Source organism: Haplochromis burtoni, unplaced genomic scaffold, assembly GCF_018398535.1.
Source record: "Haplochromis burtoni strain Fernald_Lab_line unplaced genomic scaffold, NCSU_Asbu1 Contig_181, whole genome shotgun sequence".
Taxonomy (NCBI): domain Eukaryota; kingdom Metazoa; phylum Chordata; class Actinopteri; order Cichliformes; family Cichlidae; genus Haplochromis; species Haplochromis burtoni.
In genome coordinates, this window is record NW_024582542.1 from 1247058 (window position 1) to 1264154 (window position 17097).

At 38.1% G+C, this 17097-nt stretch overlaps 1 protein-coding gene across 1 annotated transcript in view; it reads right to left on the reverse strand.

The window, feature by feature from the left end:
* Window positions 1-17097, reverse strand: part of stx8 (syntaxin 8) — a 42625-nt gene that overhangs the window by 2212 nt on the left and 23316 nt on the right. The window contains exon 7 of the mRNA XM_005934429.3: window positions 8146-8247. Within this exon, the coding sequence (XP_005934491.1) occupies window positions 8146-8247 (102 nt within the window). The remainder of the gene's footprint in view (window positions 1-8145; window positions 8248-17097) is intronic.

The following is a 17097-nucleotide window of genomic DNA, read 5'->3' on the forward strand; positions in this document are numbered from 1 at the left end:
TTTTTTTTTTTTAATAATTTAAACTTTAAAGTTAAAAAGTCAAATGTCAAGCAGCTGAGAAACTCCAAACCTGATTTGAGACAGACCCAGAGGGAAGGAGGGGAATTCATCAGACACAAGGGAATACACTTGGAAGAGGTAAGAAGCCTACATACCTCACTACTAATTTTCAAAGTCCTTGATCTAACACAAGTCCCAAGTGCGTATGCCCTTGTAGCATATAACCATTCTTCTCTTGATGACTTAATGCAATTTACATGCGTTCAATGGCCACAAAAGCTTTATTGCCATAGATCGCACACTGTGATAGGCATGTGTTTCTGATTCTGTTTCAAGAGGGTAATCATTGTTTTTCTCTGATACTATGGCAGCAGAGAAAAAAAAATGTGCAAAAGCTCACTCACACTTCATCAAAGTGTTTTTGACCCCCGGGACCTCAAAAAAATTACTTTTTTTTTTTTATTATTATTAAAGCCACCACCCTAGAGAATGGCAAAGAAAAAAATAACATGTAAAATCCACTACAGGTAGATATTTTATCCTCTAAGTAAAACAGAATCACAGTAAAGGCTTTAGGAATATTTTAAATAATTTTGGTGGATAAATGGATCTATCTTTTTAACCACTGCCATAAATACTTGTGCAATGTAGAGTATTTACTGCATCAATTAACATAACTAAAGTAGTCCAGCTCAAATTCCTTTTTCCATATACCAGTTTGTTAATTTTGACACTGCCACCTAGAGAATGAGATGATAAAAGTTGAACTTTATTGAGTGTTAACTAAAATTTGCAAATTATAAAAGCCTGACTGAAACTTGCCGGGTCAGTATATGCTGGTAATCTGTTATTTGTGGCATATTAAAAGCGGTGTCCAGCACATAGAGCAATGAAATAGAAACATTTTTCAACTTTGAACTAGTTGTTTCAGTTATGTCAGCCAGATTTAAGGGCTCTGTTTCCAAAATGATTCAGAAATCTGAGACATTTCTGAATAATTACATTTTATATATATGCTGATACACTGCAAATATACTTTGAACACTAAAATATCAACTTAACTCCTTATTTAAGTGAATAACAAATTCAGAATAGAATCAGCATGGAGTGTGAATTTCTAAAATCTATCAAATATGTCACTTGAAATATGGCTATTGTGGTTTGCACGAGAGGTGTGTTTTAATCCAGGGGATGATGGTAACTGCTTGCCCTGGTTGCTGTTTAAATTTAACAATTCATTTTGATAATCAGGAATGAGAGAAGGCAGTCCACAGAGTTCCCGGTGGTAACTGTAAGGCCTTACAGTATAAAGTATCTCCAGGTGGCTGTTGTTGTGATTTGGTGCTATATAAATAAACCTGAATGGAATTCAACTGGAGTGTTAGCCAGAGTAAGAGAGAAGTGATGGTGTGTGGTTTAGAGTACATTATGAGGATTTGATTGCCTTTAGGATATGCTGGTCTTTCATTCTGTATATGTATATATCAGACCACAAACCATGGCACACATTTAAATTTTGGAAAGATTTTGCCAAAGTCAGATTCCCACACCAGTCCCACTTCTTCTACAGTGACACAGGAATGAAGATTTTAAAAAAACTGCACATCTAGCTGGTCTGAGGGCTGTCAATACGTGGCCCCACTGACTTAAGTTGTCCATTGTTATTTAGCATGCGGCCGGTATTATCCCCAGCCCTTTCACTTTCGGTTTGCATTTCTCTCATTCTTTGGCTCTTGCTTTCTGCATTCCCCTCTGTGGCTTAATTGGTTGTCTTTCCCACGGGGAGAGAGACAGAGTGAGATATAAGCCATGCTGAACAAATTGCTTGCGGTGGTAGTGGTGGTTTGATGAAATGCAAGGCTGATGCTGGTTTCTTTGCCGGGATATATGAGACATGCCTGTACCATGTCCAGATGTCTTTATACCCCATTATCTTATTGCATCGTTCTTGTCAACCTTCTCCTTTGTTTTACTACTCATACTTATAGGCAGTTGTCACCTTATTTACATATGGGGAATTCTTTGAGCATAGCAGGCTTTTTTTTATTGTATACAAAAGGAATGTGTTCCTACATAGATTCACAGGATATTCATGCTAAGAGCCATCACTGGTTTAGTCAGGCCCTCTCCTCTTGATAACTTACACATGTGAGCATAATAAAATAGTCAAACCAGACACACATGCTCAAATACTTGTGATGACTCTTTAAAAGCTTCAAGCTTTAAGCAAATACACACATAAATTCGCAGCAATCATCTTTGTTTAGGTGTAAATGATAGGCCTGGTCTATATTAGATTCAGACATCAGAATTTCATTCAGTCTAGTCCAACATCTGTCAGCAACTCCATTTGACACCGCATAGCAACAACAGTAATAAGCCGTGCAACACACACATGTTACTGTGAAGCAAGACTCTCGCTTGTTCTTTCTAACTTTCTATCGTCACGTAGCCGCCAGTCATGAAGCCACATTAGGCATCCACAATGCCCCTCACCCTTCCCCTTGGACCATGGCTGTCTGCCTCAGTAACTAAATAACCTACTCTGACCCTCAGAGGGCCTCTAGAGGCTAATGACAATAATGGCGTCAACTTCCCAAATAGATTAGGGCTCTGCTGTCACATTGATGCTGAGGGAGATAGTTGGTGTCTGCTGATAGACTGACCACCCAGAAGTTTCGGAGGGCTTGGTCTGGGTTCAACCCATCTTAGCAATTTCCAGACATCAGTAAGACAACTTGCAGAGAATACCAATAATTGGTGAGAGAAAAGAGTGAAAGAGATGGCCCATAAACTGGTCTGGTCATTCCCCTGCCTTTAATAATAATGATAATAATGGATTGCATTTATACAGCGCTTTTCAAGGCACCCAAAGCGCTTTACAATTCCACTATTTATTCACTCTCACATTCACACACTGGTGGAGGCAGCTACGGTTGTAGCCACAGTTGCCCTGGGGCAGACTGACAGAAGCGAGGCTGCCATATCGCGCCATCGGCCCCTCTGGCCAACACCAGTAGGCGGTAGGTGAAGTGTCTTGCCCAAGGACACAACGACCAGGACAGAGAGCCCGGGGATTGAACCGGCAACCTTCCGGTTACAGATGCGATCCCCAACCCCCTGAGCCACGGTCGCCCCTTTGTACACAAAAAAGACAAAACAAAGGAGAAAAGATTAATTTTATGCTAACAAGATAAACATGAACCTATTTTTTAAAAACACAACTAAAGACACGTATTTTTAATTGATTGTAGCTTTAGAAATATGTTGAAAATTTTGCTGACATATATATTAAAACATATGGTGTCCAACTAAAATGTGGCTGCATTTTCATCTACTACAGCATACAGAAATTTTTATCCATCTGTAAATTATATGTCGTGTGCACTTCTTTAAGGAGAAAATTGGAAACCCTACAGAAGTTATACATTATATATATTTTCCAGATTTGTATTATTCTGTAAAGACTTTAAGCAACTTGAGGTGACTGCTTTGAACATGGGAAAATATATATCTTTAAAACCATGATAATTGCCAAACTTCTTACATTTATTTTAAGGACAGTAATATTTCTATAAAGTTTATAGAACCGTATCATGGTTCTAGGAGAGCTTATAGAACTGCCAGACTTAAGATTCATACTTGAGGAAGAATAAATGGAAATTAAAGTGCACCAAATTTTGAGGCAGTTATGTGAAAATGTTAACTGTTTGGTGACGCAAGTGGAAAATCAGGGGACCTCATAAATCAGAGTATACAATACAATGCTCATTAAGACTGCCACAAACGTCTGTTTTAAATGCATGCTAGCATTCATTTTTGATAGTGTTTATATGTTTTACAACATTTAAAAATGCAATTTATTTTTAAGGGTGTATCTAAAATATACATTTATGTGATATATCTGAGATTAATTGGTGCACTGCTTAGCTGGCAGATGAAGCTGCATGCACTGCAGTGTAATCTTGTGGTCTGAACACATGACCAAGGAGGAAACTGTGCTCCCTACACCCCTGTCAAATATGAAATATGAAAATGGTTTCAAATATTTACAGATATCTTGAGGCAAATTTACTTGAACTTGCCACTTACTGAGAAAAACCTCTGATGTGGAAACATCATTAACAGGATGTATACAGTAATTTAAAGCAAGCCTTTCATCAGCTATATAACACATATTTAACTGGGATCTCTGTCTGCCAACAGTATATCATGTTGGGGCGTTAAGAGGAACAAAACCTGCCATAAAATATCAAAAAACAGTTTTAATGTTATATTTCTCTCCCACACTTTGTGTTTTTCTTGGTAACTCCTAACTTGCAATTATAGACAATGTTAAGCAAACACGCTCTTCTCAAAAGAGAGTCAAATTCTGTCCGTCATAAACCAACGTCTGATTCAAACCACCTGTGGGATTCAGGGGGTTCCCGCAAAGGTCCTCTACAAATTTAAGATAAGCTCTGTTGGGAGGGTTATTCAAGTTGAGGTTATCTGATTTGATGTGCTCTAACTTACATTTTCAGTAATGGCATTTCTGGCGTCATTTAGACTAATCTGCCACACATATTCAGGAAAACCTATGAGCTGTATTCCATAAAAAAAATAAAATAAAATAAAAAGCCCAAAAAACAAACTGCAACTCCCTCTTTTTTTGCTAGAATAATGCAAACTTCTCAAATGTTTATTGAAGGACTCTTGAAAACTCTTGCTTCCTGTTTGGGGTTGTTTTTTCATGTTATTGGAATCAAGACACCAGCCTCAAGGTACTGATGATGAAATAGAAACTTAACATCTGAGGTGCACCAAACTGAAATTTTGAATGAAGAAGATTTATAAATGCAGTCAAAATAATCTGAATCTTGGGTGGATTGAAGCCTGCTCTGTGCAGGAATCTAATATGTTTCAGCAAAATGGATATTTCTCAACACTACAGGGCACTAGTTATGCACAGTGTGTTTCAGGAACCATGGTTTAGCAATATGTGGCCCTTTTCAAACGTTCAGCTAAATTTTTTGGTATAGTGTTTTTTGTTTTGTTTTGTATGTTTGCATGTATGCACAAAAATTTGCTATGCCCCCATCTTCAAAACTACCCTAATTTCCATTATGCTACGTTAACCTCCTTTTTATTTTTTTCTTTCCTGTTTGGGCTGATTGGGACCTGATGAATTTAAAAACAAAGAATTAGCAGATTTTTTTTCTTTACCTAATTTTTGTTTCTGAGAAAAATGAGATCCACATTTGAGGACATTTGTTTTAAACTTCGATAGAACAGTGGCAGTATAATGCCCTCGTAAGTGGATATCAGGCCCTTGTAGAGAAAAATTAAGTATTTTGGTGTAGGCAACCCAAAATGTGATGTCCACATATGTGGACGCCAGGTCCTAGGAGGTTAAGTATGCGTTTGGTTGTTCCAGCCAGACGTTCCTAACTTTACAAGGACTCAGCTAAGACATAACACCAAACACCGGTTTTGGATGAAAGGTGGTCTTAAAAATAAATAAAGCCTTAAAGCTGAGGAATTACAAACACACGGCCATGAAGAAAGAAGGAAAGCCCTCCAAACAATTTGTGGCATGTAGTACTTTCAGTTCTTTCTGTGCTTGACACAAAGACGAGTGTCAAACATGAAAAGACAAACGTGGGGATGACAGAAAGGATTGGAAAAAAAAAGAAAAAGAAAGATTGAACAGAGGTGAGAGTGAAAAAGACCACAGGGGAATTTTCCATTTGTCAAAACAAATCAGAAACACACAAATGTATACACACACACACGCACACAGGTAGACATAAGAAATACCTTTAAATACTGTTAAAAATGCAAACATGCACTCACCTTTACTAGGTTCACCTGTTTCATCTGATCAACTGCTCATTAATGTAAATATTCAGCCAATCCAATGGTATTAACTCAATGCATTTAGGCATGTAAACATGGTCATGACGACCTGCTGAAAATCAAACTGAGCATCAGAATGGGGAACAAAGATGATTTAATGTGGCATGGTTATTGGTGCCAGATGGGCTGGTCTGAATATTTCAGAAACTCATGATCTACTGAGATTTTCATGGATGACTAGGGTTTACAGAGAAGGGTCTGAAAAACAAATCCTATCCAGTGAGTGACAGTTCTCTGGTTGAAAAGGGCTTGTTGATGCCAGAGGTCAGAGAATATTGGCTAGACTGCTTCAAGCAGATAGGAAAACAACAGTAGCTCAAATCATCACTCTAAAAGTATGCAAAAAAGAGACTCTGATTGCAAAATGCATTAAACCTTGAAGCAGATGGCCAACAGCAGCAGAAGAGCACACCAGTGCCAGTCCTGAAACTAACTGCAAGAAACTGAGGCAATAATTTGTACTGGATCCCAAAATTAGACAACACTATATTGGAAAAATATTGTCTGGTGTGATGAGTCTTGTTTCTGCTGCAATGTTCAGATGGTATTGTCAGAATTTGGCATAAACAGCATGAAAGCAACTGGATTTGCCACTTAGCTCACTGCACTAGGAGGGCCTCCACAGTCAAAATATCTAAATCCAGTAGAGATCCTTTGTGATGTGATGAAATGGGATATTCAAGTCATGAATGTGCTCCTGACAAATCTGCAGGAACTTTGTAATAGTATCATGTAAATATGGACCAAAATCTGAGAAAAATCTTCCCAGCACCTTGTTGAATCTACACCTACCTACAACCCATCGTTGTATTCTTACTCAGTTGTATATAGCATTTGTATTTGTATTCTATTTTTATCTTATTGTATATTTATTTTATTTTATTCTACTGTATATAGTATTTTATTCTATTCTGTACAGTTGTGTACTGTATTTATTCTTATTGTATCCTAATTTTTGCCTCATAACTTTTGCACTGTCCACTTCCTGCTGTGACAAAACAAATTTCCCACGTGTGGGACTAATAAAGGTTATCTTATCTTATCTTATCTAAAAAATTAAGGAAGCTTTAAATGCAAAAGGGGCTCAAATCTAGTACTAGGAAGCGAATGTATATGTATTTGCTCCATACAAACTTGCAGGTGATCATAAACATGAATGGACACACAAACAAATGCACAAACAACCCAGGAATACTCTTCTGCCTGTGAAGATCGAGGGACTTCGCAAAAAAAAACGTTCAACAAAAAGAGAAAAAGAGTCCTGATCCTAACACAATCTAAGCTCTGGGATCTTCAAACAAACTCACGCTCAGGCACCATGGGGACAAGACCAACAGAATGAAGCATTTGGGGGGCTGACCTTCCTATTGCCTGCTCTGTTCCTGGCTGTGAGGTCTCCGTGCACAACAATGCAGTCTTTGCCATAGCAATGCGGTCTGGCATTTCACAGGGCCTACTGAGCCAGCCTCACTCACACTCACTGCCACATTCCATAGGTTGGCTTTAGAGCCAGTTAACACACATCTCGTGGCAGCTGTTTCCCTCTGAAAAGCGGGACCCTCTGAAAAGAGTGAAGCAGTCTTTTTGTACACAATAAAACAAAAGTTACACAAACCAAAGCAGATCAGTGATAATACTAAAGAAGGGTCATACATTCACAAAACTTCTAAGGAAAGAGGTCAACTCTGTAAATGTGAAGTTGAGACAACAGTGGCTGATGACACGGCCAACCCTCAGTGGATATTTGATGATTCCTCAAAGGACTTGCATGAGAGACCCTTAAAGCCAGGACACTGTTAGCAGGCGTGACAGACAAAACCAGTCCACCCACCATTCATTCACAACATGCTCTGTACTGAGAGGGCTTATTGCCATCAGCATCATTGTTTTTCAGCTCCATTAAACACTATTCTGGAAAATAAGAAAAAAAGCAGCAGTAACACCAACGCTGCTGAAATGGCTTAATGGTGAAGATAGCTTTGTAATGCCAAAAGATCACAAGAAGCTTAGCTTGCAAAATGCACTTTTTGTGCATAGCTAACACAGAAGCAATTATCTTTCTTTATAACAGCTAAATGCATGGGAAAAACCTGCAACAGATATTTTATGGCAAGTATTTATGCTATTAAAGATTGTATTATAATATTTAATTAAATGAACAGATCTATGTGGTCTTCTGTGCTCCATGGCATAAAAGACAAAGACATGACAAAGTGCTTTGCATGTGAAGGAAACAGGAATGCTCACCGCAAGAGGCCGACTTCGTCTCCACCAGCTTCACCCTTCGTGTTTCATTACGAATTCTGTTATCTGTCGTGTCCACAAGATGTGCAAGGTCGTCAATAATTTCTAAGAGACAAAAAAAAGACAAAAAAAGGGGGGGGGGGAAAGTCAGTCAAGCTAATTGCTCAGGTCAGATCATGTGCACTAGTAGATTTAGATTTTATTTTGCATTAATCAAGTCACTGACACACAGACAACATAATATATTGTAGAGAAAAATACATAAAAAGTACAAAGAAGAAAAAAAACAAATACAGGTTTTGCAAAAACTGTCTATCTGCTTTTCTTTACAATTGGGTAAAAAAAAAAAAGCATCTTACAGAGCGAGATTGTCTAAGAAGTAAAGAGAGCCAGAGGTTCACTAATCTGCAAAGAACTGCATCAACAAATTATGGAACAATATCTGCATAACGCTTCATCTTTCGCGACCAAAAGAGCGGGGGTTGGGGACTGCTGATTTAAGGTTAAAGCTCTAACATGCAAAGAAGAAGCCACATGTGAACATTGTCTTCTTCTGTGGACCAAAGGTCACTTAAAATCGACCAGTCAGAAGAATTGAAATTTGAAAACATGGACACTGCATCCTCTGGACTAAAGAAGAGAGGAACCGTTCAGCCTGTTATGAGTGCTCATTTAAAAAGCCTGCATCTCTGATGGCGTAGCTTCATAGTAGAAAAGTCCGGTTACTGAATTGGCCTGCCTCCAATCCAGAGCTTCCATCAACTGAAAACAGTACGCTCATAATAAAATAAAAAGTATGGACGACACAGAACTGTTTAATTGCACAGAACTACAATTAAAATCTTATATATCAGACAAGAATGGGACAACATCACTTTCTCCAAATGTGCAACAGTTCTCAACTAAAACTGGAGATGCTACGCAGTGGTAAACATGGTCCTGTCCCAACGTTTTTATGATGTGTTGCTGGCATCAAATTTAAGATGAGCTATTTTTTTTTTTAAATTAAAAGTGAACATTTGTTTTGGTTTAAACGCCTCATGTGTTTTCTATCTTCTATTGTGAATAAAATATGAGTGAATGAGATTTGCAAATCATGGCATTTCTATTTTTACTTACAAGCTACACAGCATCCCAACTTTTTGGGGATTTGGAATTGCCCCCCCTCCCCAAAGGTAACCATCTATATAAAAATGACTCTCAATGATGGACAGACAAGTTCTGCATTACATGACACCTGACCGGCAAACAAAAAGACAGAACCTGCCAACAGACATAAGTTGTGGCAGAGGAAGTAGGTCATATGAAAGCACTCCTTGCCCTTTCAAACGGTTTCACTCCTTCCTGGATTTAATCAGATCCTTATTTCTCATGAGTTTTGAAGACGTAAGCTGAGGCTTCTGGGACTATGCCTTAGGATCCAAAGAAAGAGAGTGTGTTCCTTTTGTGTGTGTGTTTGGCGCTGTGGCTAAGGTCTTTCAGTAGGAGTTCCTGACTTGAAGGTCGTCCAGATGGAAGCCTGTGTGATTTGTTAGAGCAAGCCACCGTGTTGACATGTCATCTCCAGAGATCTGGTGCAGCAACAAAAACAGACAGCTAAAAAGCCATCACACAGAGATGGTACAAACCGGAACCACGAAAACAACATGAATGGCTAAAAACGGCGAGTGAAATATATGTTAAGGAGCAACTGACTCACATGACAAGACTATGAGGAACAATGTAGAGTGAAATTTAAGAAATGGATAATGTTAATGTGTCAGTGACAGGATGAAATATTGATGTCAAAGGAACAAACTTTAGAGATAAAGCAATCTATAATGTTCATGCGATGATGTAGTTTCTTTCTGATGGTTTGTTGTATTTCTCTTTTTTCTTTTGTGTATATGTGAAATGGGAACAGACAGCTGCTGAAAGATTTCCAAATTAAAAAGTAATAATGTTGAAAGATGGCATTGTATACTTATTCACTCAGACAACTACAAACTAAACAGGAATGGGAAGCTAAACTCATCTACAAACTAGTGCCAAGTTTACAGGCAGTGTTCTTCAGAAGGGGAACAACAATGTATTGCTACGGTAGGGCAAAGTAGTACTCAGTTGATATGATCTTCAAAAACTGGGCAACATGACCGAATTCCCACCAATGAGGGCTCGGGGCTGTCTGCAGCATTTATCTTTGTGAGCACAAATGTCTTCAACTCAAATGAAACTGCCTTGTTTCCCCCAGCTAGAGTCATCGCCATTTGACAAGACAGTTTGCCTTTTGGCTGATACCAAATAATTAAGTTGCAAAAATAATTAGAGGAAGGAAAGAAAAGCAAGTAAGTTTGAAGGGCCAGAATGTTAAGGGGCAAGGACAAGCAGATGGGAGACGTGAGATTGCCGTATGTACAGTGTCCCTCGAGACTTCCACATCACCATCTAAGCATCAGGCAACAATTTAGAAGGAAGAAATATTTCCTTTACAGGCAGAGAAGGGGTGTAGACACTGAACCATTCGTGCTGCATGCCACTCCAACTAGTCATGGATGTTTTCAGTCGCTGGTGCCAAGTTTCTTAATTCAGTTCTGGCCCAGCAATAACATCCCATTTCATTGATGAATTTCCATCCATTCTAGGACATGATTTTTAACTATAGTTGCAATGAAACGCTCAATTAACGTTTGCACTAAGAATGGCTGCACTACAATATACTGCCTTTTTACATGCGTAGTCCTTCAGTTCACTCTATTATCAAATCAAGTTTCTAACACCATAATTCTCAGTTTCCCATTGTAACTTATCTGTGTGACAGGTGCTGGCTTAGATTAGCTATACCACAAAGAAGCCCCTGTTTCAGACAGAGTTTATTTATTTAAAGTGCTATCACACTGAATAAACCTCTAAAACCACAGCGTGGAAAAGCATGGCATGTGTGTACACAAATTTCTCCTGTTTGTCATTTTTTTAGGATACACTGCTATACGCTTATTTCACCTCAATTATGCAAAAGACAAGCGCTCTTATTGAACACATACTTTGTTTTTAAATATTTGTAGCTGAATTAGAATGGGATTTCTGATTTGTTTGTTTTTTTGTCTTATTTTTAAAGTAATCTTTAGAGACACTGCAGTACATTAAGAACATACTTTAGTTTCCTCGTATAGAAATATATACAGCGGGGCCTCTATAATCCACTACAATGGTTTTTAAATGAAACAACCAAGAAAAGATTGAACTAGAGACATTCAGATTTAATTCAGTGTCTCTAACCAAAGTACTGAATTAACTGTTTAGAAATTAATTACAGACATGTTTATACATAGTTTCTCATTTTCAGAGGCTCAAAAGCAATGAAAAACAGTGACTGAGTTGCAGTAAGGTTAAGCCTGCTCTCTTGTCACTTCATGAGCAAATAAGCAGATGAAAGATATATACTTGTATCCAGTTACTGTTCACTGAAGCTTTCAATATGAGGTCAAAAGAGATGTCTATGCAAGCAAGAGGTCATCTTTAGGTTGAAAACCAAAAATGAACGTATCAGAGAGATGGCGAGAGCTTTAGGTTAGCCAACATGGGACATTCTTCAAAAGAACGAATGCATTGACCAGCTCAGCAACACCAAAAGGCCTGAAAGACCACTGAAGTCTAAAGTGGATGATGATAGAATTATTTCCATTGTTAAGAAAAACAACCTTATAACTTCCAAGAACACTCTTAAGGAGCCGCTGTATCACTCTCAAAGTCTACAATAAAGACTTTAACAATGAATGTAAAAACAGAGGTTTTACAACAAGGTGTAAATCACTGGTTAATTTCATTAAAAACAAAAGTCCATATAAGGCTTTCCTAGAAAACATCAAAAAGAACCTGCACAGATCCAGAAAGTTCTTTGTACAAATTAACCTCCAAAGACATTAACTCTCTCATGGCATGCATTTTTAATTTCTCTTTGCTATTTGGGCTGATTGGGACCTGATTAATGTAAAAACAAAGAATTATGTTTTTGTTTTGTTTTTTTTACCTGATTTTTGTTTCTGAGAAAAATCGGATGCACATATGAGGACATTCACTTTAAATTTCGATAGAACAGTGGCAGTATAACGTCCTCGTAAGTGGATATCAGGCCCTCGCAGAACAATATTTAGTATTTTGGTCTAGACAACCCAAAATGTGATGTCCACATATGCGGACGCCAGGTCCTAGGAGGTTAAAACCTGGGTTAACTGGTACTAAATGGTGCAAAGAGAAAAGTACAGAAAGGCAAAGGAACAGCTCACGATTTGTAATATTTCCAAAGCAAACATAAACAAAAACTAGTGAACAGTTACTTTCATAACAAGAAGTTTTAAGTAGTTTTACAGCTCATACAGAACCAGGCAATCCATGTGCGTTTCCTTGGAACAATTTTCCTTTAGAAAACAGTCAAAATAACTTTAAATCAGATGAGGTTTTTAACTTTATGGACCAAGTCCCAGAAATTTTTGGTTACACCTGCTATAATACAGAGCTCTGTACCCCAAAATCTAAGTGTTCGTATACTGGTTAGGGTAGGTTTTCCCATTCTGGGATATTTTTTGTTGTTTCCTTGTTTTGTGTGTTAAGGTGAAATGTGTACTATATCAGCCTGTCCTGACATCCTTCTTGCTCATGACAGTGATCAAAATACTTCAGCTCAGCGTTACTAAGTAAGCAGCTTTGTTGCTAGATTTTACCACTTGTCATGACTCTTTAGCAGATTCTACCAACCCCCCCCCTCCCCCTCCCCCCAAACACAGCAAAATAGCTGTTTGCAGTAACCTATTGCACTGCTCTCTCTCTCTTTCTCTGCTGTGCTCAATGGGTGAGAAAACTAGCAAGGCTTCAGAGTTACAGAGAACAACGGTGCAAATTGTGAGGAAAAAAAAAAGACAGAAGTTTATCGCTGACACACATCACGTTTTTCACACTTACATAAAAAAGAAAAACACAAAAACAATGGGCATAAACCTGGCCCTATTTAAAAGCAGAATGGGACCCCTGAAACACACACACATACACCAATAGGAGACAGATGTTGCTTTCACATGATGTCACTTTATTCTGCTTTTTCCTGAGTTATTTCAACACCACTTCAAGTGCCTTCTAGAGCTTGAATCTTTAAAATAAAAACAACAACAAACAAACGAAAAAACCAAAATCATCTTATGGCCACATTGCCATTTGGGGTCAGTTTCAGGTCTGTTTCCTCCATCTTTTCTGTCAGGATCATCTGGCACGATGGACAGATGGATGTAAATTACCAGTTACCAGGACTGGTAGCTCATCATCATCATCATCATCATCCAGTCAGAGGTATCTTATGTAGCCCAAACCCTCTAGCTGCTGTCTCAACTAGCAATCAAATGTTATTTACATATTTAGTTTTACTATTTTTACTACAGAGAAAACTACTAACACGTCTGTAGAGTATTTTTTCAAACACAACCATACAATGCCTCTTCTGGCTGAGTTTCCAGGAGAAGCCTCCTTGAGATTAGATGAGCAGCCATCCATGAATCCTCTAATATCTTTGGAAGGATGTTAAAGATTGAGTTTTGAAATTTAAAGCATTATATTGCAGTGGAAATGATCGTTAACAGACATTTATACCACTATAAAGCCATGATCTTAATAATAACACAAAGGGGTTTGCCAAAACTCCCTGATCTGCACAGATTCTCATATGACCTGTATTCCCTTGCAGGAGAACGCCCTCTCCCATTAGCCCAGTTATTTAATTAAAACTCAGTGTGTTAAGAACCAATCTCGCTGAGCAATTAGTGGACTGTCTGATTCAACTTAAGAAGCAACAATCCAGATCCAATGTTAATAAGGAACTGGAAAGTTGTGTTACAGTTCTTTATCCAGACCAATAAAGGCACAATAGCAGCAAAGAGAACAAGAAAAATATTACGCGAAAGCATGGACATCTCACAGTTTTAAAGATTCATTTTAATAGACATATAACAGGCATTTCTATGTGTATGTTTCTGTATAGACAGTAAGAGAGAACCTAGATCTAGAACAATGCAGAGTCATTGTTAGTGTATGCATGTATTCATTTTAAAACAAATCAGACAGCAAAGATGATGAAGTGCGGGTATTAATCAAAATTTGAACAATTTCACTTCCACATCACAGATCTATATCTGCCCCAAGGATCTGTAACGCTGACTCAAGCTCAAAGCTTTGGTTTTTTGTGTGTGTGCAGTGGAGGCACTTGGATAAACAGTTACACCCCATGGTGGCTCCAGGATGCGCTGTATTAACTTTGTATTATTTTAGGACTCATTCCAGGAGAGGGCATAGCACACAGAGAAAATGCTTGTTTCCTGTGACCAATTTAAACACAATCTAAGTCAGTGGGTCTAATTTTGTTGTGCTTATTCAGGAGATTATTTCTCCTGAGGATACAGAGAAAGGGGAAAGAGAAGAGAAAGGGTTTTTTAAGTCACCCCTCCTGTGGTATCTCTTGTTGCAGTGCAGGGAGGCCTGGCTACAACTGTTACCAATTGGCCCTGGTGTGACTGACTGTGTTTGAGGGTACTGCTAAAACACACACACATACACACACATCTCTGGGTGTAACTGGAACTTCACTTGGCACACGTAAAGGCACTCAGCATGATGATACTACTCATAGCAATTATGGTATTTACAAGAAGTTGCACAGTCTTGGAAAAGTTTCTTTCAACTTCTTTCTTTTTGGCCCTTGACTGCTTTTTGTACACAAACCCTGAGGGTCTATGATGAGTGAGGAATGTAGCGTTTACCTGTTTTTAACATAAGCACAAAACTCAACAATCAATTTAATGCTGAAACTAAAGACAAAAACAATGAAGACAAAATTGGATATGCACAATCAGGCTACAAAAGGTGAGCCTCTCTATTCTGGGGATTCCTATCACTTTTTAAATATTCACAATGGTGATCAATAATTTAAAACTTCATTTGCCAACATCAACAGTTCTGCAAAAGTCTTTTTTTTTTTAAATCATGGGGCTAACCAAACATAATAAGATTCATTAGACATCAGAGAATCTTAAATAGCATTTTTTTTAACTACAGTGGAAATATGATACACAAATCTTCCCACTTAGGCAAACCAGATGGAAAATGAGTTAAAGATGTAACGCTGTAGAAAACAATGTATACTACAAGTAATGTCTTGTACATGTAGACAAGCATCTACAAGAAATTGAATAAGGAAGACCATCAGACAGATGTACACATGGACTCCAAGCTACACAATTATTTAAGTTTTACATGGGTAATGGCATGAAGCGTATTTTTTAAGTAAAGCTAATTTAGTGTCTTCCCAGAATTGACCAATTTTTGTGTATTTCTGACCAAATATGCATGTGTGCTGATGGGGTTTGTAATAGTATCAACATACGCACAATTTACACTCCCAACATCTGGCCTTCTGAAGTACTGATCCACATGAGAACAGATTAGTCTCACTTCTGGGCATCATTGTTTCTGGCTCCAACAAATCTGTGAGTTGTTTCAAAAGCACTGACAGACGCCTCCACTCAACACATTGAGGTGGGGGGTAAGATACCCTTTTATTGCATCATTACATTTTCTCCCACCAGGTTATTGGCTGCCACAGTGATGATGGATGTCTTGCTTTTGCAACTCATGCCATGTACACACTTGCCAGTGATCGAATTATAGAAATGTTTATACATATTGTGGGACAACCTTTGCTTTCAATGAAAACTTTGCATTGGCACTTTTGTTGTCAGCTTTGGAATAAATTTAACTTTACTATGCTACCAGGAGAAGACGTAGCCTAACGATCGCTGAAAGAGGCCCTCCACTACTGCGTATTCATTTCAAACAATATTCACGCTGTTACATCAGTGATTTGCAGTTCCTTGAATTTGTGACTGCAAGTCTTTCAACAAGGGAGCATAAAATATTGACAGGGCTCAAGTGATAAGTCAAATATCATCTTATTATTCTGCAAACTTCAAACTAGCAAAACATGCGTCCTGGCATTCATCAGAATGATACTTTACCTAATACCACCCATCTGAACATTCCTTCAGACCAAGCCCAGGCTCGAAGGAGAGCTAGACAGTATTAAACAGGTGGCTGTACAAATGATGAACATGAAATGTTCATCTTATACGTTTTATTTTATGCAGTCTGGATGTTTGTATTGAACTGATAAATTACATAAACTGGCATAAAGTGATGCAAATATACCAATATGCTGGAAAAGCACTGATCAACAACATGTAATACTATTAAATACATGCTTTCACATTTCGTGCTTTAATCCTAAACATTTGTGTGCCAACCTGAAACCGAAACCGGCTGTGTGTCCACAGACAGTTTCACCTCTCTAACCCTGTTACGTTTACCAAAAGATCAATCACCGCACATGACGGACACCAAAAAGAACAACCAGCTGATGAATGACTTACTCAAAATTAGGAAGAAAAAAACAAAGACTTCAAAGAACAGCACAGAAATTCAAAAACCTGCCGATTAGTTCAGTTTTAGCTGATACTAACCATTGGGTTTATATTTGTTAGACACTAAATACAAAGGTGAAGGTTTTACATTTTTTTCCCACCAAACATTGGGTTTTCCCCAGATAATCTATTAGCCATTACGCACAAGCATATGCATGTGGATGCAGTAAATTTCATAGGGCATGTTTCTTAAGTATAAACCAACAGCCCTGGACTCATATATGGAAAAAAAGCACCAAAGAAACATCTGTTATGCTGCTGTCTCAACCATGTTACGTAAATTAAACTGGCAACGTTACCACAGTTCTTTCAGCCTCAAATTATACTTGTATATACACTCACCAAGCAGTTTATTAGAAACACCATACTTGAACACTGTGCTCACAGTGTTCAAGTATGTTAATGCTCTGTGCCATGGAATCTACTAGACAATTCGAAATACAATATGAAGGCATTATACAGT